The sequence below is a fragment of the Anas platyrhynchos genome, chromosome 20, assembly GCF_047663525.1.
Source record: "Anas platyrhynchos isolate ZD024472 breed Pekin duck chromosome 20, IASCAAS_PekinDuck_T2T, whole genome shotgun sequence".
NCBI classification, from domain to species: domain Eukaryota; kingdom Metazoa; phylum Chordata; class Aves; order Anseriformes; family Anatidae; genus Anas; species Anas platyrhynchos.
In genome coordinates, this window is record NC_092606.1 from 11545311 (window position 1) to 11567825 (window position 22515).

At 57.3% G+C, this 22515-nt stretch overlaps 1 protein-coding gene across 6 annotated transcripts; it reads left to right on the forward strand.

Moving 5' to 3' along the window:
- Nucleotides 1-568: 568 nt before the first annotated feature.
- On the forward strand, nucleotides 569-22370 carry MLXIPL (MLX interacting protein like). 6 transcript variants are annotated; one of them, XM_038165916.2, is made up of 17 exons: nucleotides 589-1250; nucleotides 8925-9031; nucleotides 9206-9288; nucleotides 9573-9662; nucleotides 10409-10453; nucleotides 10753-10951; nucleotides 11599-11679; nucleotides 16316-16470; nucleotides 16549-17146; nucleotides 18016-18089; nucleotides 18509-18692; nucleotides 19413-19525; nucleotides 19711-19830; nucleotides 20053-20180; nucleotides 20562-20685; nucleotides 21817-21946; nucleotides 22140-22370. In XM_038165916.2, the coding sequence occupies exons 1-17, from the start codon at nucleotides 955-957 to the stop codon at nucleotides 22256-22258; spliced, it is 2646 nt and encodes an 881-aa protein (XP_038021844.1). In that variant the 5' UTR covers nucleotides 589-954; the 3' UTR covers nucleotides 22259-22370. The 6 variants fall into 6 exon arrangements, with proteins under 6 accessions (XP_027301716.1, XP_027301713.1, XP_038021844.1 ...); XM_027445913.3 differs by having other exon boundaries at nucleotides 18512-18692; XM_038165915.2 differs by having other exon boundaries at nucleotides 591-1250; nucleotides 18013-18089; nucleotides 18512-18692; nucleotides 22140-22369.
- Nucleotides 22371-22515: the final 145 nt, after the last annotated feature.

A 22515-nucleotide genomic window follows, 5' to 3' on the forward strand; every position in this document is an offset into this window, starting at 1 on the left:
CATTTATCAAAGATCAGCTACACCAGGTCAGCTCTGGACCCAGAAGAGGCATGAGAAAGAGCCCTGCCTAGCTGGTTCCCTTGGGCCACCACAGCCACAGAGGGATTCAGTCGGCTTTAAGGACAGCATGCCTACAAGGTATATGAATCCTGAGCATCTGAGCTCATCATAGTCCTCTCCACGGGTCTCGCACACAGTGTTTGCATCCTCTCTCCTGCTGGGTCATGTCTTGGAGCCGGCTTTTGCCTCAGTTGTTCCATAGCTTCATGGCACGGCTCAGTGACTCGGTGTGCATTGTGCTGAGCTGGATGCCCGTTGCTATAATTTTACTTGTTTGTGTCCCTTAATCTGTATTTGTTCCCTTGGAAGTGCAGGGAGACACGTTAGGGCAGAGGCACTAGGTAAATACCATGTGCTCCTCTCCCCACCGGTGCTCTGGGAGCAGCGATTAGCCCAGGGTAAACAGAGCTGACTGTGCTCCTCCTGCCAGCAAGCCCTGCTGGCAAGGGGTGGGCCAGGGGACCTGGAGCTGATCTTCCCCAGATCTGCGGGGGAAATAAAAGTCAGGGCAGTCGGGCGCACAGTGAGAACACGGCAGTGGCACAGAGCTGGAGCACCTGTGGCTAGTGGTGGCCTGTGGCAAGCGCTGCAGCCTGGCTGTGGGTGCGCCATGGGCGGGATCACTGCCACTGCTATAAATAGGGCTCACAGAGAGCTGGCCTGGCAAACCCAGAGCTGAACCAAGCAGCGTGGAGGAGACGGCGTGGGACAGGGGTGGGGCGAGCCACACTGAGGAGGAGGTGCCTGTGCAGTGCTGGGGAGGGCAGTAGTGCGTGCTCCATGCCAGTGCAGCATCTGTAGGGCTCGGGCACTTGCCAGAATATGGACTGCAGTGCTGGGGCAGACCACTAAGGGCTTCCCAGCTGGTGTGGCTCCTGCAGCAGGCACTGGGCAATGGCACAAGCTCAGGTGGGGCTCCCAGGACCCTTCCCGGAACCCCTCGTTGGGTCATGCCCTGACTCCGACTTCGACTCTGACTCTGAGGATGCGACCATGGGTGGTGCAGGGCCTGGTGCTGGGGTGCAGAAACCCTCCCAGGTCATCCACAGTGGCCACTTCATGGTGTCGTCGCCGCACAGCGACTCGCTGCCCCGTCGGCGCCACCGCCATGCTGATCCCAAGGCAGCTGATCCACGGAGCATCGACCCGACCCTGACCCGGCTCTTTGAGTGCATGAGCCTAGAGTACAGGTGAGTCCGAGAGTCCTCGCGCCCAGCATGCGTCTCACTGATCCCCCAGTTCTCTGAAGGCGTGAGTCTGGCACGCTGGAAAAGCTGGGTTCCCCCAGCCCTGCTCCATCTCCAGGAACCTCATCTGCTTGTCCATTGGGCTGTAGTGGGGAATCTGCTCACAGAACACCATCCTGGGAGGTTTCAGGGAAAAAGAGCTGGTGCTGGAGAACTGCTATGGAGCCAGATGAGTTCTTCCTCTCTTAGCACATAGCTTAACCATCCTCCATCAGGAGGTTTGGAGCTACTGCACTTGTATGCAGCACCCTGCACCCCAGCCTTGCACACTCTGTAGAGCAGCAGTAACCTGTATGCAGACAACACTTAGTCTTTGGCAATCCAGGACAGAGCTGTGCCCACTTGTCCCAAGGTTATTCTAGGTCATGTGGCAGTGGCAGCACTCCAGCCTGGACGGCTACACAGGGCTTTATCTACGACCTGCTGAAAGCTTCCCCCCTTCTCTCCAGCAAAACCAGATGGGTGACTGTGTCGTTCCCCCAAACACACAAATCACCCAAGCCCAGGGTGCAAGGGACGTGCTCAGCCCACATACAGCTCCTCAGTGACAACAGGAGAGCCTGCAACTTGTTTCTTAGCACCTTGGGCCATGTTCTTGGAGGTAGCTCCCCTCTTCCACAAAGACCTCAAGGCTTTGCAATCTGTCAAAGGTTGACTTGCTCTACAGACCTCAGTGCAAAATTATTTGCACAGCTCCCAAAAATCCAAGTGAAAACCTGGAGTGATGATTACCTATTGATACCTTGTGAAAACAAAACCCGGACAAAACAGCCTTGAAGAATTGTCCATGTCCTGGTCCCACGTTGGCCTCTCAGGTGTGCCTTGAAGTCCTTTGGAGCTTGGCATGATGGAATATGTGGTCAGTCTCAGAGTAGTCCTGGTGATGCCGGGTGTTGTGACGGTACTGCGCAGGGTACTAGTTGCCACGTAGCTGTGTACGTTTGGCCCATCGCCATGCGTCTGTGTGCCAGCCTGCATGGTTTGCTTATAGTTGGTGAGGCACAGACCTCATCTGAGGTACTGGTGAGGCTGATGCTCTGCAGAAATATGGTAAACTTCAGCATAGGGTGGCACAGCCAAGGGTTGGTTGCACTGCCAGCTACTCAGGCAATGAGTAGCTTCGCTTTCCTTTGCTCTCCCAGCCCCACACTTGCCTTACTGTGAGTCTTGCTGCATGGGGCTGGAGGAGCAGACACTGCTGCACCCCAGAATGTGTAGGCTCCTGGCTCCTGAGCAGCCTCCATGTGCTCCTGAGCAATGATGTGTCCCAGGCAGAAGGGAGAGGGGCAGGATGTGAGTGCTTTGTTGGGTGGAGTAGACCAGAAGAGCCAGGACTGGCCTTTCTGATGCAGACATGACTCCATCCCTCCAGATATCTGTACTCCTTAGACTCCTGGGCCTCACTTTCTTCTTGCATGACAAAGCATGAACCAGCCCCAAGCCCAGCAGCACGGCAAATGATAACTGCAGTTGAACAGTAGCACTCAGTGAAGAAGATCCACATCAGCTACAAAGTTTTATTGCCACCACTGTTGGCTACCCCAGAGCCCAGAACAGTAGAGACTTCTTTTGTCTGTCTTGGCGCAAGAGTAGGTCTTGCTCAGCACCTGTGAGAGCATGTCTTTGTCAACCCTGGAGCCAGGGCAGCTGCCAGTTGTGGAATACAGCAGGGAGATTTTGACATTAGATGATACCCAAATTCATGCTCAGTTCTTCTCTTTCTTGAAGGCCCTTCCATGCTTACATGCTCCCCTCCTCCATCTCACAGCCATTGTGCTCTACAGCTCTGCAGCATCCTAAAAACAGATCGACAAGAAGCATTGATCAGAGCTCAGGTTCAGGTGAACTTGGACCTGCAATGCAGCGCTGGATATGCTTCTCCACACATGAGACTGGACCCTGACTGTGGAGCCAACTGCTCCCCAGGGCGGGGAGAAGCAGCAAATCTGGACACAATATCCAGATATGGCCTTAGAGGTGCTGAATAGAGTGGAACTATCACTTCTTGACCTACTTGCTGAGAGGTGTCTGTTGCAGCCACATACCGCTTGTTGTTCAAGGCCTGGCTCATACCATATTAAAGGAAGGTAAATATGCTAAACTCTCTCTAAAAATACTGTTTGTTTTGTTTTGTTTTGTTTTACAACTGTTTTTTAATGACTGTAGCTGAACAGTGTTTTGACTAGCTGTAACTCCACCCCTCTCCATCATTCCTCTGTGGCACTTCACACATGTTTATGGCAGTCCCATCTCAGCTTGAGCCATTGCCTTGAGGATCTCTCATATCATCCTTCCATGGGTCAGACAGTTCATCACCTCCTTTGTGAGCAAGAAGCACCATCTCCACATCAGGGCTTGCTTCCAGCAGTAGCTTGTTTCTTCAGCTCCCTCGAAAAGCAGCATCTCCCCCCACCATGGTCTTCCTCTTGGTGCTAGGGGCTGGCGTGAAGCAGTTCCAAGGCTCTTTGTAACCATTTTCCAGGACACTATTCTCTTTTCAGCAGCTCTTCTGCCAAAGAGGATTGTCATCCACTCCTTCCTTGCAAGTAATCATCTTGCTGCTTTTCTTGAGTCTCTTCCTCAGACTGTTGTTTCTCATGTCTGTCACGGGTGGACCTCCCTGCAGTAGTACACTTGGATTCCCCAGGTTTCCCCAAGTAGCTGCACGTGTGGAGCCAAGCTCCTTCAGGAACTGTTCACACCTTCGCCCCAGCATAATCACCCCAGCTGAGCAAACTCTTTCTCCCCACAAGCACAGTGCTACTCCCCATCATCCTGCCTTTCAGGGGCTCCTGGGCTCACACACCATCCCACCTCATCCTGTCCCGCCCCATCCTTTAAAGAATTGGAGGGAATCACTGGGTGGCTGTCCTGAGGAACTGTCCTCCTAAGGGAGAAAAATCGAGTGCAGATGGGAACTGCAGACTGCAGGTTTGTGTGGTCCCATCTTGTGCAGGTCTATCTTGTGCTTCAGGAAAAACAAAACAAAACAAAACCTCTTGTAGTTTTTTCCAGAGTGTGTTTTAGAATAACCTCCTCTTCTCCCCTGCCTGTACTGGAATGGGAGATTTGGCAGGTAGGGACATCAGAGTGGAGTATCAACTCTGCCACTCTCATACGATTTAAAACAAGACAGGCTTGTTTTGTCCTCTTGGCAAGCTGATAGCAGCCTCTAACGCTTTCCTAGGAGAAGTGGAATTGCCGCTGTAGCTTTGCCATTACTAACTGATTCTCTAATTCACAGTGTCTTAAACACTGATGCGCAGAGCAGGAAGAATACAGCAACTTAGCAGGCAGGGACCACCCCAGTGATGAACACACTGAACTATCCTCTTCCTTTCTCTTTCTGTCAGGATTAGTCTGCACTTTCCTTTGCCCTCCCTCCTGGCAAATCACTCAGCCTCAATTCACTACAATTCACCAGCATTCGCCTGTGCAAAGTGCGTTCCTATGAACTAGTTCAGGCTGGTTGGAAGTGGCTAGTGCAGATTTGGTTGCATCCATCTGATGAGGCTGCAAGACCGAAGACTGTCTCAATGCTGTGTATGCCTGAGCTGCAAGGAGCCAGGGCACTCTGGCCACAGGAGCAGAGCTCAGTGCTGACAGCAGCCCCAGCTCTGCAGATCTCCACGGGCTTTGCAGCAGTGGGTGCAGCTCCTGCTGTGAATTGTCAACATGAGGGGCAGCAGCAGGCCTGCAGAGGGGGCAAGGTTTGGGCACGGCTGAGCCTATCTGCGCTGCAGTGCGGGTGTGCTGTTGTTTGCAGCAGGAAACTGCTTGTGTTTTCTCAGACATTTCCCAAAAATTTGGGGGCTGTTCATGCCCAAGCAGAGTGCAGAGTGCAAAGGAGTTGGTCCGGTGTGCAAACCTGTTCCCATGCTGAACCTAGCCTGACTTGCAAGCTGTCCAGCTTCCCAGACAATTATTTGCAAGAGGATTTAAATGAATTCCCTTCTCATCTGGGGCACATTGTGCTTTCTTTGCACTGAGGTAAATGGCTGCCCACAAAGCAGAGCTGTAAGGATGTAGTCACTCCTATCTGCAAGAAAATACACAGCGCACCTCCATATCTAATCCTCAGCATTACCCACAGTCTGTTAACACCTCTGTCACAGCACTGCCCTCAAATCATCCCAGATACACCCACACCAGCCTCCACCACACGCCTGCCAGGGCAAAGCACATACTTCCTTGGAGGCAGTAGAGCAAAACAGACAAGCTGGCAGAACATTTTTTTTTAATCAATACAAAAAAAAAAAAAAAAAAAAAAGCTCATGCAGATAGTAGAGGCATTTTCACAACTGTCTGATTTGAGCACAATCACTTTTTGCTTTGGGGCAATTTTTGGGAAAACTGTGGCTAGATTTTTAACTTTATCTCCCGGATTCTGGATTATCTATGCTAAAAACAAACAAACAAACAAAAACACCATGCTTTTGGTACCAAAATTTGCAAGAAATTGAGTATGAGCTGTTAGGACTTACAGGAAAGGCTGTCATTTTTCAGCCAGCCTGGGGCCAATGGGGTCCCTGCTGCCTGTGGAACAAGGGGGTTCTGGTGGCCCCAGGGGGGCCTGCTTCTGGCCACTGTTTCTGTGTACTTGGGAAGGTCAAGCAGTCTCGTGCCTGCAGGAGGACCTTCAGCTTAGCGTTTCCCCTCCTGCTACAGCCCATTTCCCTTCATGCAGCTCTGCATCTCACCAAGTCATTCTTTCCCCCTCTTCTTGGCATTGATGGAGACCAAAACACTCATTTTGCCATGGAAGTAGGGGCTGCAATTCTTAAACTTCTGGGCAGCCTAAATAAATCATGGAACAAACAGGTGCTACTGGCTGAGCCAGAGGTGCTGCTGGCCAGTGCCAGGGTTGGTCACAGAGCAAGCTCCACTCCCTGTCACACAGAAACCCCTTTGCCAGTTATGGGATCCATGTCCCCATTCCTCGAGCTCTTCAGGGCAGCAGGACACATGAACTGTGCCAAGGCACACCAGGGCATCCCAAACCTTTCTCATGTCTCAGTGCAGTGTTTCCATCCATCTCCTTGGGACATAATTTCAGGAAAGGGTGGGGCTTCTTTCAAGGCAAACCAGTGAGCAAAGATCAGCGTGATAAGCTCCAAAACTGAAAGGATCGTTAATGGAAGAAAAAGGCAGTTAGTGGTGAGGCTCACAGGCATTTTCTTTCTGCCTCCATGTCCCATGGTGCTTGGTGGCCGTGGCCCCACTGGCCTCATGCATGGCCAAGGCACCCAGCTACAGCCCTAGGGCTTGGGGCCACAGTTTCTGGCTGCTCCTTTAAGCTGGATGGTGACATGGGCAGCACTAGCAAGGAGTGTGTCTGGGTAGCCTTGACCAGCAGGAACTGGCCACGTGCCCAGGAAACCTGTCCTTTCCATTGGCTCCTCTGCTTGGCACCACCGCGCTGTTTGCCTTGTGCCACCGGGGAAAGTTCAAAATCCCTGGTGATAGTGGAGTGGCCAATGCATAGACAAGTCCTTAACTCTCTATGGGCCAGAGCTGTGGGGATGTGGGTCCTTCTCCAGCCCCCTGGGGCCATGGGTCAGGGCTGGGTGAGTGGCCCGCAGCCATGGCTCTCCCTGGGGATGGTGTCCCCCCTTGCACCCCTGTGGCTCAGAGCTCTAGCTCCCAGACATGTTCCTACATCAGTCTCTGGAGTTGTGGGGCACCTTGGGGGTCCCTGCGCCTTCTCCCAGCCCGAGCCAGAAGGCACAGGTAGCGCTTACCTCCCATACACAGAGACAGCTGGGGACAGCATGGAGCATTTTGCTATAGGTACTGCTGCCTGATTGGGACACCTGTATGTAACAGCAGCGATGTCTCCCTGTCGCCCAAAAAGCCACCTCACTCTGTGGGGCAGAGGGACAGGAGCACCCTGGAGTCTTAGCCACCATGTCTGGCAGTAGGTGGGTCTTGAGGGAAGCACCATGGGGATGTGGCTATGTCACTGGCTCTACTGCACTGAGCTCCTCCTCGCCAAGTCGCTCAGCCGTAGAGGGTGGGAGCCTTGCGGCCAGGACTGAGACAGTTTCTGCCATGGGACCGAGCTGAGTCAAGACATGGGAAGCAGATTTCAAGGCACAGTTAATGCAGTATTGGCCAGAGTCTTCATTAGAGGCTGCACAACAGAGCTTTCAGGAGTTTGAATAGGAAGTGTGCTGCTGCTTAAAGCATTGGTAGGGCCCAGCTCTCCTCCTCCAGCACCTCCCCGTGGACACCTGTCCCATCATCTGCAGGGTACATCCAAGGAGATGCAGCAACAGGGGAATATGCCCACACACACTCAAGCCCAGCCTTTACCTTTCCTCTTCTTTGCATGTATAGGGGATAAGAGGGACCTGAAGCAGCACTGAGATTTTCAATGGAGAAACTTTTAGCTGGAGAGGGACAGGAAGAACCGCAGCTGTGGCCTTTCACATGCACTGTGCTGTGTGTGTGAATGCTGCCCGTGGGGAGCAGCCCAGCCTTCATGAAGCTGTGGGTGAAGCTGTCATCACCCAGGGCCATGTGCTGGCAGGTGGGAGAGCAGGAAGAAGAGGAAAGGAAACAGTTGGGATCCCAAACCTGCGACAGAGAGGCTGGCTGGAGGATCAGGAGAGCCAGGCAAGAAGAGACCCTGGCCTCTCTCACAGGGCCCCATGGGACAGCATGACTTCGGGAACCTTTGTGCAGTGCAGTTGGGTGCACAGGAGGGTAATGGGTCCCTCAGATAGAAGGAAATGAGCTGCACTGCTGGCTTCATGAAAGGAAGCTTCCCACACTGCAGGCTGTGTGAGGGACCTCACCACCACCATGGAAAGCTGCACAACAAACACCGCTGCCTCCAGGAGCCTGGAAACATGGAAGGAGGGAGCTCAGGCTGGGCTGGGAGATAGGGTGAGGGGGTGCAGAGTGGCACCAGGTGTAGGGTTGGGTGGAAAAGGAGCCCATGGCAGTGCTGGGCTGAGGACAGGGCTGGTCCTGTCTCTGCCCCTCCTAGGGCAGAAGCGAGTGTCCCATAATGTCCTCAAGCTGCATGTCTTTCTGTCCCCAGACCCACACAGACAGCTGTCCCTGCCTGCCTTGCTGCCCATGCCTGATGCTGGCTGAAGGCAGAGTTTCCAAATCTTGCCTGGAGTTAAAAAGAGGCAAAAAAATAGCAGTCCCAATGCTGCGATGAGGCAAGAGCCACAGTAGCACTTGCTCCCAGTGACTTGGCTGGGTGGGCGACTTCCCTTCCTGTCCCCTGGGGGGCTAGAACACAGCTCGGGGAGGATGGGGTCCCACCTTGGAGCAATGTTTAGAGTCTCGGTCAGTGAATTCTCCTGTATGCTGTGCTTTAATCCCAGAGGCTCCAGAAGCCTAATGTGGGTCTGCAAAGCTCCTGACTTAGGCCTGTGCTGCTCTCAGTGAACAGGAGCTCAGGGTGCTCCTATGGTGCTCCGATGGGTCCCTAGCAAGAAGCCTGCAACAGAGCTGTGAAGCTGAGCCACATGGCTGTGCCTGCTCCCAGACCTGCTGGCAGCCCTCAGTCTGTCTCAAGGCATGGCCTCCTTGTAAGGCCCCAAAATGGGAGGGCTCTAGCATGGTTCCCTTCAGCCTCTCTTTTGCCTGGCATTTTAGTGGGAAGCTGGTGTCGCCAAAGTGGAAGAATTTCAAGGGGCAGCGGCTGCTTTGCCGGGATAAAATCCGTCTCAACAATGCTATCTGGAGAGCATGGTACATCCAATGTGAGTATGGGGCCAGACCCTGCTGCCCATGTCGAGTGCTGGGTAATGCCATGTGGGGTGGGGCTGATGCTGGGGCAGCAGAGCCACAGCAGGCACCCAGCCCTAGAGTGTGCCGGCTCCCTCCCCTGTGCAGGGAGGAGGCTGTGGGCAAAGCTGGCTGTTTTCCCTGGACAGATGTAGAGCAGAGGAAGAACCCCATGTGTGGTTTCATCACCCCCCTGGAAGGATCAGAGGCTGACGAGCATCGAAAACCAGAGGTAGGGTGTGGCCCCTCATTTCTCCTGTAGCCAGGAGCAGGTTGGGGGGGGGTGGGGGTTGTGCAGCTGGGAGATGGGGACATCACAGGAGGTAGAGCCCCCATCCCAGCTTGCTGTCTTTGCAAGATTTGCTGGGGAAGGCATTTATGATGTGGCCCAAGGAACCCAGTCCCATCTGTGGGGGGCCTGGGGTAGGCAGGGGCTGACTGTGGGGTGCCAAGCTGGGGGATCAGCTCCCAGGGTGCCGCATGGCAGTGATGCCCCAGTACTGTCCACTCCCGCAGGCTGTCGTGCTGGAGGGCAATTACTGGAAACGCCGCATTGAGGTGGTAATGAGGGAGTACCACAAGTGGAGGATCTACTACAAGAAGCGGGTGAGTGGCCCTGTCCCTGCTGCTCCCTGCCCCAGTGCGACGATGGTGGGACAGGATAGCAGCATTCCTGGTGCAGAGACGTGGCTGCCTGGGAGCTGGCCAATGGTTGCCCCATGGTGATGGTGGAGGGGATTTGGCAGGGTCCCGTCCCTGGCTGCCCATGGTGCTGTGGCATACTCTCGCAGTCTGACCTGAGCTGGTTCTGCCTTGCCTGCTGCATGGCCTGGGGCTGGGCTTGGCAGCGCACCTGCAGTGCACGTGCTGGGGTGGGACAAGCGGCGCTCACTGCATCACCCTGGCTGGGCCATGATTCGCTGGCAGCAGCGGCTCAGCCAGGCAGCACGTGCCAGCAGGCCGGCTGGCCCAGTGTCACCCTGAGAGTCACTCCCGGGCAGAATAATCTAGCGGTGGCCCGGGTGGCACCGGCCTTGGCCACCCGCCATGCAGGGAGGAGCATGATGCCAGCCTCCTCCCCAGAAACTCGCTCAGCCTGAAAAAGGCCAGGGTGCCACGGGAGGCAGTGTGCAGGCAGCCTCACACCGCCACGCACCTCTCCACCAGCCTCACTGCTGTCCTGTGCAGTAAAGGCAGATGTGAAGGGGTGGTGGCCAGGGCCAGACCCTAGAGCAGGCAGTGCGCGTGGTCCTGCTCGCTGGCAGAAAGTGACTGAGGGGTAGGACCCACTGCCCTCGCTGCCCTGCCCTGGATCTGCCCGCACCCCAGCTGTCACCTTCTTCTCCTTCCAGCTCCGAAAGTCCAGCCGGGAGGGAGAGCTCTCCAGCCCAAAGCAGGTGAGTCTTCTGGGGAAGGATGGGCAGTGGGGAGAGGGGCATGATGTGGAGCCCTGCGCCAGGCAGCTCTGGAAAAGCATAGTTGAAAGCCCCCTGTCCCTGATGTCTGTGGTGGCCACTGGATGGGAGGAAGCTGGGATGCTGATTCACCCTCCAGAAGCACCAGTGTGCCAGGCTGGAGGCCCTGGGATGAGGGAGGCTGTAGTTGTCTGGGAACTGCCGGGGCAGCAGCCAGGGAGGCAGGCATGGGCCCTGCCTGAAGGAGGTGCCCACCAGCTCCTTTTCTCCATCTCACCCAGGACGAGGATGCCTGGAGACCAACGGAGAAATGGTGCAACCAGCTCTTCTGCAACGTGGTGCCCATGCTGCTTGGGAACGAGGAAGAGGAGCTGGGGGGCCGGCAGCACTTCGACTTGGACACCTTCCTATCAGACATCTCTGACACACTCTTCACCATGACACAGACACCCAGCACCCACCAGGCACTCCCAGAGGATGGTAGGTGCCCCAAGCCATGCTGGAATTGGAAGAGGAGGTCCAGGCAGACAGCATGCCCAAGGCAGATCTCTGCCTCTTGGCTTCAAACTGAGAGCTGCTGCCTTTGGCAGACAGGGCCCCCACCAGTGCTGGACAACCCCAACACTGCTGCTGCCCTGGAAACACAGAGCTCCCAGTGGCTGCACGTGCTGTCCAGGGCAAGATGGGCTGTGGTGCCACAGGTAGCTGCCAGGGAGGCCAGGACTCACCTCATACCAGACTCCATGGCAGCACTGCCAGTCTGGGACTGCTCCTCATTGTCCCTACTGGCCCGGTTCCAGGCAGCTCCTGCAGCACCAGCCAGCGCCAGCTCCTGCACTTGGATCAGCTGTTTTTTCTCCTCTTTCATGGAGGGTTTTGGGTGGATGAGGCCCCAGACGTGCTGGTGGGCAGTATGGTGGGATAGGATGGCCCTGGAGGCTGGGTTCCGGCAGGGAGAGAACCCATCTGGCTGGCTTTGCTATGCTGTGGGGCAAGGTGCAGCAATGCAGGGTGACAATGGTGTGTTGGCAGTGGCAATAGGGCAGGTTCGAGGACAGCCCTGGGGGACGGAGGACACGGGATGATTGGGGGTGCAGTGCCCTAATGCTGTATCTCTGCTCTTCCAGCATATATTGGGAATGCCGACATGATCCAGCCAGACTTGGCTCCCCTGCAGCCCAGCCTGGATGATACCATGGAGATCTCAGGTAAGAGCCAGCCTGGATGCAGAACCACATCCATACAGCCTGGTGCACTGTGCACACCATGGCAGCCCAAAGTGAATGTGAGAAGTCTGGCCAGGACCAAGAGCTGATGGGGCCAGAAAGTGCTGAATATAGAAAGAGCAGCAAGAAAGGGCTGGAGTGCCCTGGTCTGCTGTAGCAGCTGAGGAGGAGCTTGGCCAAGAGCTGGTGAAAGGGACTTCTACAGAGTGTCTTTCCAGGTGTATGAAAACACATGAATTTGGCTGCAGACAGAGGAAGGACAATTGTCAAAGCAAAAGAAAAAAAAAAAGAGGAAACCTCTAGAGAGCAGGTTCTGTGCTGCCACGTCCCGCTCCTCAGCCCTCTCTTGCTGGCCAGCCCCAGGCACTGCAGCCTGCATTGGAGCTGGGCCCCTATGATGGGCTGTGCTACATCCCTTGAGGACATCCCTGCCAGGTTGGCCCCAAAAAACAAAACTGCCACTGGTGTCCAGGACAAACAGCTGGGGCAACAGGGCTGCTGAGGAGGATGAGTGAGCAATGTCAGCCTCTTCCCATGGGATCAGTGCTGCCAGTCATGGTCTGCCTGCGACACAGAACATGGTGCACTCCTTTGTAGCAGTACAGTGTCTGTGAGCACTAGTTGAGCACTAGTTGAGCACTCTAGTGAGCACTAGAGTATCAGCTGGGACATGTTCTGGTCCCATCTGTGCTGTGCTGTGTACCCATGGGTGGTGCAAGGGCCAGGCACTGCTGGCACACACTGCACCAGAGACCACCTCTGCCCTTGAGTGTGCTGAAGCCAGTAGCCTAGGAGCACTTTCTAGGGGGGGCAGCTGATGTGGCCTGGTGGCTGCAGGCCTCCCATATAGCTGGTGGCCTCAGACAGCACCAGCATGTCTGGACCCCTCGGTGTGTCTTTCAGTGCCCTGTGAATGGAGCCTGGCTGGGACTCCTGGAGCTCCCTGGCCAGCCTCTCTATTTCCTCCTTCCCTCCACTGGAGGAAACAAAGTGGCTTGCACCATACAGCTGTGGGCTGATGCAAGACCAGATGCTGACGGGGAGCAGAGGCAGCAGTGGGCACCCTCATGTGCCGGGGCAGGTGGTGGGATGCCCCAGGGGTAGATGGGTTGGGAGAGCTCTTGCCAGCCCTTCCAGCACATTCGCTCCATGTATCCCATTGGGGTGAGCCATGCTGGGAAAAGGGTCTGTCCTCACTGCTAGCCGTTGGCCTGTCCCTGGGTGCCCCTGGTGGGCACCAGTTGCTGGGTGGTGGGACAGCTCCGAAGGGGTCAATAACACTTGCCATTCCACAAGGAGGTCCTGCATGGCATTGGAAGGCTGCACTGACCCCTTTTAAGCAGCACCTCGCAGCAGTGGTGTCACAACAGCAGCCCCAGTGCCTCTTTTTCATGGGCCACACTGTCATCTATGCTGCTGTTGTGCACCCAGTGCGGCCCAGCCTCATGATCAGCAGGAATTGTCAAGTGTCACTATGGTACCCATCTGAAGCAACACATTTCTATGAACAGTCAAATTGTCTTTCTTTTCCTGGGGTAGAGGCCTGCATTTTACTCCAGGATGCTGCCTGCAAATGGGCTGGGTCTTACCACAAGCCACTAAATGGCAGGAAAGCCTCCGCACCAGGATGTGTGAGTGTGCCAGGGAGCAGAGAGGAGTGCGCACCTCAGGCTGGGCTGGGAGTCTGAACTTGTATTAGGCAGCACAGCTGGGGTGTGCAGGACCCTAAGTGTGACCACAGGGCCATGGGGTGAGTAGGGAGAGGATGTGGTGGTCCTTTTCCAGGAAGGGGAGGCTGATGCTGAAAGCTGGGTGCCGGGTGCCAGAGTAGCAAGTGCCAGTCAGCTTAGGACCCAGGGCTGCATTTGCAGTGTGTGTGATGGCTGATGGTGGCTTGAGCAGGGATCCCCCGGCAGCCTTGTGCAGAGCAGCATGGTGTAAGCGTGTGGGGTGGGCACCACAACAGCCCTATTGGGGCTGTGCCCAGTCTACACATCTCATGAACAAGGCAAGTGGAGCAGAGATGGGGGCTCAGGACTCCTCAAGGGTCACAGGACTGTCACTGTGCCTGGTGGCTGTCATAGAGCTCAGTGCCTGTCAGTCAGCAAGTGCAAGCCAATCCCCAAATGAGGAACCACCTCATGTCCCCAGCGGGTGCCGGAGCATGGTGTGGGGCAGATGGAGAAGTCCTGATGGCAGAGGCAAGGGAGCAACCCGGTGCGGTGCCTGAGCTCTGCTGGCACCGCACTCCAGGTAGGACCTGCTCTGGGTACTGGGTTACAGGGGCCAAGTTGGCCAGCTCGTGGGGTGGCATCACCTTGCAGTACCGCAGGGCTTGTCTGGAGCCCAGGGTCAGTGCTGGAGGGTTCTGTATTTGGGAACAGGCTCTGTAACCTGGATCCCTTTGGAGAGCAGCTCCAGGATTGAGAATGATGCCAAAGACTTAGTGTGCTGACCACACAGGCTCTTGTCCACCAAGCAGCAGTGTGTCCTGGACACACTGCACAGCCCGTGAGCAGATTAGATCAATGTGACAGTGGAGAGGAGCATGGGCGAGAGCTACAGGGTGGGTAAGGGGCAGGAGAAGGGGAGGACAGAACGCCCAGGAGGTTGCCAGCTGCTGTGCTGCGCAGGATCCACCATCCATCCTGGCAACACAGTGAGAGGCACAAGAGGAATCGAATCTGCAGTGCTGGGCACCAGAAATGCCTATAAATACACACAGAGCTGCGGTGCTGGTGGCAGGGAACAGCTTGGCATGGGCACAGAGAAGGGCCAGAGGCAGCAAGGAGCTGGGTGCTGCACCTTGGGGAATGCTGAGACCCTGCCTGGCCATGCCAGAGCCCACACCATGTGCTGGCCCTGGAGGGGTAGGAGTGGCTCTGCTGTGCTCCCAGGCATTTGCCATGCCCCTGGCCTCGGTCCAGGTGGGACTGGGAACAGGGTCTGAGGAGAATGTGCTGCAGCCTCTGAGGACAGTGGGGCCATAAGGACCTGAGCACCTCAGAAGCCATTTCCATCATGAGGGCTCTGGTGCCGACAGCAGCCAACTCTGTCTTGAAACAACCTGTAGCAGTGGGCTGGGAAGAAGTGGAGTGTGAATGTTGCTGCCCATCCCTGCAAGAGACATGTAGAAAAATGCTGTCCCCAGCCTCGGGTACGTGGGCTGCAGCTCCTCTCTGCAGGGCTCATGGGGAAGGGGCAGAGTCAAGGAGAGCAGGGCACCTGCCCTGTGTCACACCAGTGTTACCCTCAGCCAACAGTGTGCTGTGCGGTATGGCACTGCTGGGATTGCCACGGCATCCCTCTCTGCTGGCATTTCTTCCTCCAGTGTAGACTCTAAAGGGTCTCAGGCCCAGAGGTTTTGCCTCTCCCAGTGAGGACACTCCAGGCACTGGAGCCTGTGCCAGAGCTCAGAGGAGTCATTGCAGGTCTCCTGGTGCCCAGAGCACAGCTGGGCAAGCTGGGCAGGCAGGGTCAGCCTGGTTGTTCTTGAACTGGCTCTGCTGTCAGCAGCATGAGGGCCTGAAGGCAGAGGTGCCCATGTCAGCTGAGGATTTGGCCCTGGGCTGGAGTTGCTCCCCAGCAGAGATATGGGTGCTTGTGTACTGGACCAGCTGCTTGGATGCAGAACCTGTGCCACAGGCTGTAGGGCAGCTGCTTGCAAGCCTGTCCAGTGCTCCTGCTCCACCTTACAGGGAAACGTACATCCAGCAGCCCCATCCCCACCCCCTAGTCATCCTCACTGGGGAAAAACCCTCCTGGTGGTCATGTTTGGTCCAGTGCTGGCACAGGCAATGGTAGCCCCAGCACAGAGCTGAAGTGTGTGTGGGGCTGATGTGCCCATGGAGCGTGTTTAACTGGGGAGGTGATTGCCCCAGGCATAACGCCAGTGCTTTGTGCCGTGGTGTCTGGGCCTGCGGAAGAAGCAGGGTTGTGGAAAGGAGACAGGAAGGGAGAGGGAGTCGCAGCAAGGTCACGGGGCTCGGCTTCGGGAAGGCCATGGGATGTGGTTAGCCACAGGCTGCACGCAAGGCAGCACCAGACCAGAGATGCAAATGCTTGCCTCAACCCCAGCAGGACTGTGTCGCATGGCTCAGGGACAGTGCGACCTGATCCTCTGAGTTATGTTGTGTTGGCAGTGAGACCAGCTCCACAGCTGCCCCACAGCCTGGGTGGCATGGTCCCAGCCACCAGGGCTGGCTCAAGAGGAGTGGGAAGGGCCCAAACCCCCAGGGAGTAGCTGGAACATGCAGCTCTCAGCTGGGTGTCAGGGACAGGGATGGGGTCCCCACCCCTTGGTGGCGTCCTTGGGTGGGTTTTCCTGTCCCAGTGCCTGTGGCAAGGCTGGGCCTAGGCGCGTGAGTTGCTTCTTCCCTCTCACCATGTGAAACTCCAGTGTTTCACAACAAGGGCACCAAATCTGCCCATGGAGCCAGCAGCTGTCATGCCCCCCCAAGGTGAAGGTGAAACAGGCAAATCTGCACCAGCACCAGGCATGGAGTCTCTCTCCAGTGTGCCCTGGGCTTGTCACCCCTCTCCAGGAGCAGCTCATGGCAGCAGGAGCACTCCTCTGGGCCCTCACTGCCCATCACCACCTCTCCACTTTGTCCCGCAGATATTTTCATCAGCCATCGGCCATTGCCTGCACAGACACAACTGGGCTACCAGGAGCCACCCTGTTTTGTGACTATGGCTGAGCCCCTCTATGTTGGCGGAGGGGCCGTGCCTACCAGCCCCAATGCCCTGCTCCCTCCCAGCACCCTTCTCCAGGTGAGCATGACCCCAGTTCATGGCCCATGGCTGCCAGTGTCCAAGCCACCCCTCCTGACATGTCCCTATTTCCCACAGCCTGGCGGTGCCTCCCAGCTCAGCCTCCATGGTGCCTTCCTCAGCTCCGAGCAACCCCCGCCACCCCTGGCCCCCGAGCCCCCTGCTGCGGTTCCTGGCAGCCTCAGCCCCCAGCTCAAACACAAGCCCTTGCTGCAGTACAACTTTCCTGGCAAGTGCGTCAGCATGGAGCCGCTTGGCCTCCCCTACACCCCCCCCAGCCCATCCCCTGGGCCCCCACTGCTGGGCCCAGAGCCCTCATTTTCCCCCACCTCCGCCCCCCGCTCCAAGTTTCCCTACACTGCCTCACCCAGCCCCTCACTCCTTGCCCACCCTGCGTCCCCACTCTCCACACCATGCTTTGCCCAGCACACCCCAGGCATAGGCTATGCTGTAGACATGGTGCCCCCAGAGTACCCTGGCCCAGCTGCCCCCCAGCACCTGCCCCACACCACACCGGGCAGCCCCAGGTTTGCCACCCCAAAAGGGCCATCCCCTGGCGGGAGCGGGCGGTCGAAGGCAAAGACTGGCAGCACCAAGGCGAAGAGGCTGCCAGGACCCTCCATACCGCCACACCTGGCTGTGCCCAACCCCTGCCTGACCCAGCTGCTGACCACAGGTGAGGGGCTGCAGGAGACCCTTGGGGGGGGTTGCAGGGTTGGGGTGAGTCAGTGGTGGGTGGGGGTGCTTGGGGGTGTTGGGAGAGGGGGGCTCTGCTTCCTCCCTGGGATTTGGATGCTGGGGATGCGGAACTGGGTGTGTGGCTGTCCCCATGGTGAGGCAGGGAGTGGGCAAGCAGTGCCAAGCCCATAGGCAAGGACACATGGGTGAGCCGCCCCGCCCTTTGCTCCTGGGATGGAGACAGGGACCAGTTGGCTCCAGGGCTTGACCACCAGCACTGGTGCAAAGTCCCTGTGTCCCCAGCCTGTTGTCTACAGCCTACTTGGTGTGAAAGGGCTGAGGGGACGGCTGTGTCTGCTCACCCTGCTGCCCATGTGTGTGATGGGACAGGTGCCACGGAGGATGTTTTGTCCGTTCCTTTGTTTGGCCAAAACTTGCTGGGGGTATGTGACTGCACGGAGGCTCCCAGGCTCACAACACATGAGGATTTAAGGGGCTGGCTGTAGCCTAGCGGTTGCGCTGCTCGCCTCCCCCTTAGTGGCATGCTGGGATTGTAGGTTCAAGCTACACCCTAGGATGCCTTGCGGGCTTCTTTTTTGTAGGATGATGGTTGGACCAGATGATCTCAAAGGTCTTTTACAACCTTAATGATTCTATGATCCTATAATTCTATAGAATGTCCCCAATGCAGGGAGCAAAGGCACCTCTCTCCAGTGTCTGCTTCAGTCTTCCCTGGAGCAGATGGGCAGCGAAAGGGCTGCAGCAATGTTGGTGCTCAGGGCTGGTACCCCCATGGGGCAGGAAAAGTTCACCCAAGCACTGGCAGCCTGACGCAGAAGCACCCTTCTAATCCCCTCTCTCTAGCAGCCAAGCAGGAGCCAGCCCTGGATACCTCGCCTGCTCATGGTCCGTCACTCCTGCCTGCATCCCCTGTCTCCCCGGTAAGCACTAGCATACCCCTTTACCAGTTGCCCCCTCTCCCCCTTCCAGGTTGAGAATTGCCCTTCTGGTTGCTGGGGAATGGGTAGGGCCACCACATAGCAGGTGGAGAGAAGGGGGCTTCACGGGGACCCCATTGCAAAATGGAGCTGGATGCAGATGGGGCATGTGGCTGGGGTGCCAAGGAGGCTTAGGGCAGCACTGGGTGGGAGTCACCCAAGCATCTTTTCAGGTAAAAGAAACTGGGCAGAGCTCGCAAACATCTCACTTGCAAGGTCCCTGCAGGTCTCCCTGCAGTGTTTGGCCGTTAGTGCTGGGGCACTGACCAACCAGAGGGGCTCTGTGCTGCGGGTGAGGTTTGGTCCCTGATGCACACAGGGCACTGGCCTCCAACCGCTTGCTTCCTTCTACCTTCTCTCAGCAGCAGAGCAGTGTCCCTGACGTCCCTGTCGCCTTCCTGTCCAGAGTGGCCCAGCTGAGCCCAGGGCTGTCTCCTGGCTCCAGCCCTTCCCAGGCAGTGCCAGTGCCAGTGATGCTGGCGGGTGCTGCGCCAGGGCCGCTGCTGGTCCCCAAGGTGGAGCGGCTGTCCCCCACATCATCTTGCGGTGAGTCTGGGCACCCCAAGGAGTGGGGTGACTGGGAACTCCCCCAGGGTACCCTGTTTCCTGCAGGCAGCCTGGGCCAAACACAAATTGCTTCTGGGAAAAAATAATTTCTGCTTTGATTCCAGCTTTTTGCAGTTACCTATCTGAGTAAGAACAACTTCTTTCTGCTGAGGAGGGCACAGACCTTTTTATCTGGCTCTTTCTCCAGGAAAAAAACAAAACAAAACAAAACAAAACAAAACAAACAAAAAAAAAAAAAAAAAAAAAAAAAACAGAAAGAGGAAAAGACAAAAGCAGAAAAAAGTCAGAGTGTGGCTTTGAAAACCCAGAGCTTGGTTTTTGAGTGGGAAGCACCCTGCTTTCACCCACAGAAACCAGAGTGGGGGCTGGAAAACCGGCTCCCATGTCATGTCCAGTTTCAGTTTGGTGCTGCAAATCACAGCCTTACTGCCTTCAGGACTCTATCCTGGTGGTTCCCACCCAAAGAAACATTGGGAATTTAAAATATCACTTACCACATGTTCCCATTTTCTGAGCAGTTGTAAAATGAATGTGATTTGGACAAAGACAGGACAATAAAAGGTTGGGAACTGGATCATCAGCTGAGGGGGTAGCTGCCCTGGAGCCAGGGCAATGCTGCAGATTGCTTCCCACTGCCCATCCCAGCGCAGGACCCTGGTGTCAGCCTGTCTTCCCTAAGCATCCTCTTTTATTATCCAGGCAGTGACTGGCCCAAGCCCAGACAGGCCTCCTTGGGACCCAATGCAGGGCTCAGCACTGGCATCTCCCTGCATCACCCCACATCCCGTAGGGGCAGACCTGAGTCCAGCAAGGTATGGCAAGAGCAAGCGCTGCCTTCTTTACGGGGGCAGCATCTCCATGTGCACCCCCTTCCCTGCTGCCCAACCAAATTCACCCCCACCCTCACTGCAAGCTTTGGGTCAGCCCATATCCAGTGTGGCAGGAGGCCCAGGGCCACCTCCGCTGCCAGGAGGTGCCTGACAGTGCTGGCCCACAGATAGAAAGCCGGCGTATCACACACATCTCTGCTGAGCAGAAGAGACGCTTCAACATCAAGCTGGGCTTTGACACACTGCACAGCCTGGTGAGCACGCTGAGCACCCAGCCCAGCATCAAGGTAAGTGTGCAGGACAGAGCAGACCAGTTGGCCAGCTCTGGGCACGCAGGGGCACAGGGCATCTCCTGGAGATCGTGTGCCCCCAGGCTGCACCAGTATGCATGGAGTTGCGTACTGGCAGGTTGCCTCAGATCTGCAGCCTGTTGCAGAGACTTCCAAGGCTTGGCAGTGGGGCGCACAAGACCTCATGCCTTTTGCTGCCTCAGCCCTGCTCTCCTGCAGGTCAGCAAGGCCACCACCTTGCAGAAGACAGCTGAGTACATATGCAAGCTGCAGCAGGAGCGGGCAGCCCTCCAGGATGAGGCACAGCGGCTGCGGGAGCAGATCGAGGAGCTCAACAGCTCAATCAAGTAGGGAGACACAGCCAGGGGAGGTGGGAGGGAGCTGCTACCTGTGTTGGGGCAGCAAGGCAGGGCAAGCGGCAGTGCCATAGCCAGCAGCCGCAGCAAATCTTCTGAGCACCTCCATGGACCTCCATTTGTCTGTGTCCCCCTCCCCCCCGCCTCAAACCCTACCTGGGGGATTTGCTCAAGAAGTAGAGCTGTGTGGGACGAGTGTGTGGGCACATGCCCCACCACTACCCTGAGAGCAGGACAGTACCAGCTCTAAACAGGCAGAGCTGCTGAGCCCTGCTGAGAGCTGATGGCCTGCTGGAGCCTCTCCCTACAGGGTGGCTGCCACAACTCCCAGCCTCCTGACTGCAGACTCATACTGCTGCTTGTGCACCACAGCCTGTGCCAGGAGCAGCTGCCAGCCACAGGGGTGCCCATCACACGCCAGCGCTTCGACCAGATGCGCAGCATGTTCGACGAGTACATCCGCTCCTCCACACTGCAAAACTGGAAGTTCTGGATCGTATCCTTTGGGGCTGGTGCCTGTTCTTGGCTCTGCTCCCTCCACCAAACACTGGGTCCGCTGGTCTGCCCACTCAACCCACTGCTATGTCCCTCCAGCTCAAGAGGCTCTGGGGATGATGCATGGTGGGAGCCCATTGAGATGCTGTGGCTAAGGGGAAGCTTCTTTTACAAGGGAGTGAACAAAGTAGGAATAAATGATCAGTCCCTGGGGAAAAGGGAGGTCACCAGTGGAGCTGAGCTCACTGTTGCCATGCAGGGAAGAGCTCCTGGTGACCGGAAGAAAGGACCAGGCACAAACCTGGTGACATGAGGACTTCACCTTGGTGGCCAGTATAGCACACCCTGGAAACCAAGTTGTGCCCATGCCTGGGACACAAGTCTGGACTCCACACAGTGGAAAGGACAAAGAGGGCCAAAGGCCAAGGAGTGGCAGACAGGATGGTCAAAGACCTGGGCCAGCTTCTTCATGAATGGGGATTAGACACACTGAGACCATCAAGTCTGCAGAGACCATGAGTTCTGCCAACTCCCGGGTAGCAGAAGCATCCAGGGCAAAGCAGAGGTGGTCCCTGACACGGACTGGGAGAGGGCTTTGTGATTCCTTCCACACAACAGTAGGGATCCTAAGGCTGACATGGGCATGCTCATGGTGGAGGAGGTGCCTCCAGTGGATTACTACACACACATTCACTAGCCCCCGGTGTTGTTCCCTGAAGCTGGGTATAGCTTGGGAAGCACATGTGCTGGTGTCATGCTCTGCTTTTGGGCACCTGCAGAGAACACAGCACAAGCCAACTCCTTGATCTGGTCTGGAAGAGCTGCGATGCAGATTGTGCAGCTCTCCTGTTGCCTGCCCTTGGCTGTGTGGTGCAGGCCATAAGCTGGACCTGGCTCCCCGGGGCGCCCACATGCCAGGGCTGCAGTGCTGCAGCACCTGTCCTGGCGGGCTGGTTGGGATGGTGGTGCTGGGCCCTTTCCTGGTCCACAGAATGGTCCTGCTGACACTCGCATCCCTGTCACCCCAGCGGGAAGCCTGTCCTGCCGCCTGTGGGAGGATGCTACCCACACCAGGAGCTGGTGGGTGGGAGACCATGACCAAGCCGGCCCTTAACTCCTCCGCTCCCCTCAGTTCAGCATCATCATCCGGCCCCTCTTCGAGTCTTTCAACGGCATGGTGTCCACAGCCAGCATGGAGAGCCTCACCCAGACCTCTCTCGCCTGGCTGGACCAGCACTGCTCTCTCCCAGCGCTTCGGCCCAGTAGGTAGCCCCGTCCTCGCCCGGCGCCCCAGCGGCAGGGCCGGCCAGGTGGCCCGCACCGACCGGCTCTGCAGCTCCGGGGGGACAACCAGAGAGAAAGCGGCCGGGGCACGCTGGGGCCGAGGCTGCGACACACGCGGCACCTCCGCACGGGAGGGCGGCGTGCCCTGACGAGCCCCGCGTCTCCCCGCAGCCGTCCTGAGCTCCCTGCGGCAGCTGAGCATCTCCACCTCCATCCTGAGCGACCCGGCGCGCATCCCCGAGCAGGCGACGCGGGCAGTGACCGGGCCGCCCCGCGGCAGCTCCTCATAGCCGCCCCGGGGCTGCCGCGCGGGCCCAGCCTGAGGCCGACCGAACGCCCACCGACGGCAGCGGGGAGCCTCCAGCGGGGCTGCGGGGGCGATGGCGGGCGGGGGGGGGGGGGGGGGCGTCCGCGTGCCGGGGCGATAAAGGAGCGCGTGCAGCACAGCGCAGAGCCTCTTCCTACCGCGGGGCGGGGCGGGCACAAGGGGCGGGGCCAATCCGCGGGGTGGGAGGGGGCGGGGCCAGGCAGCGGGACGGAAGGGGCG

What these genes read in the sequence shown, in the direction of transcription:
- MLXIPL (XM_027445912.3), top strand. Translation starts at nt 955, where the DNA reads ATGGCACAAGCTCAGGTGGGGCTCCCAGGACCCTTCCCGGAACCCCTC. An exon ending in TGCATGAGCCTAGAGTACAG is followed by an intron (nt 1,251 to 8,924) that starts GTGAGTCCGAGA and finishes CTGGCATTTTAG; the next exon opens with TGGGAAGCTGGTGTCGCCAA. An exon ending in CTGCATCCCCTGTCTCCCCG is followed by an intron (nt 18,090 to 18,511) that starts GTAAGCACTAGC and finishes TTCTCTCAGCAG; the next exon opens with CAGAGCAGTGTCCCTGACGT.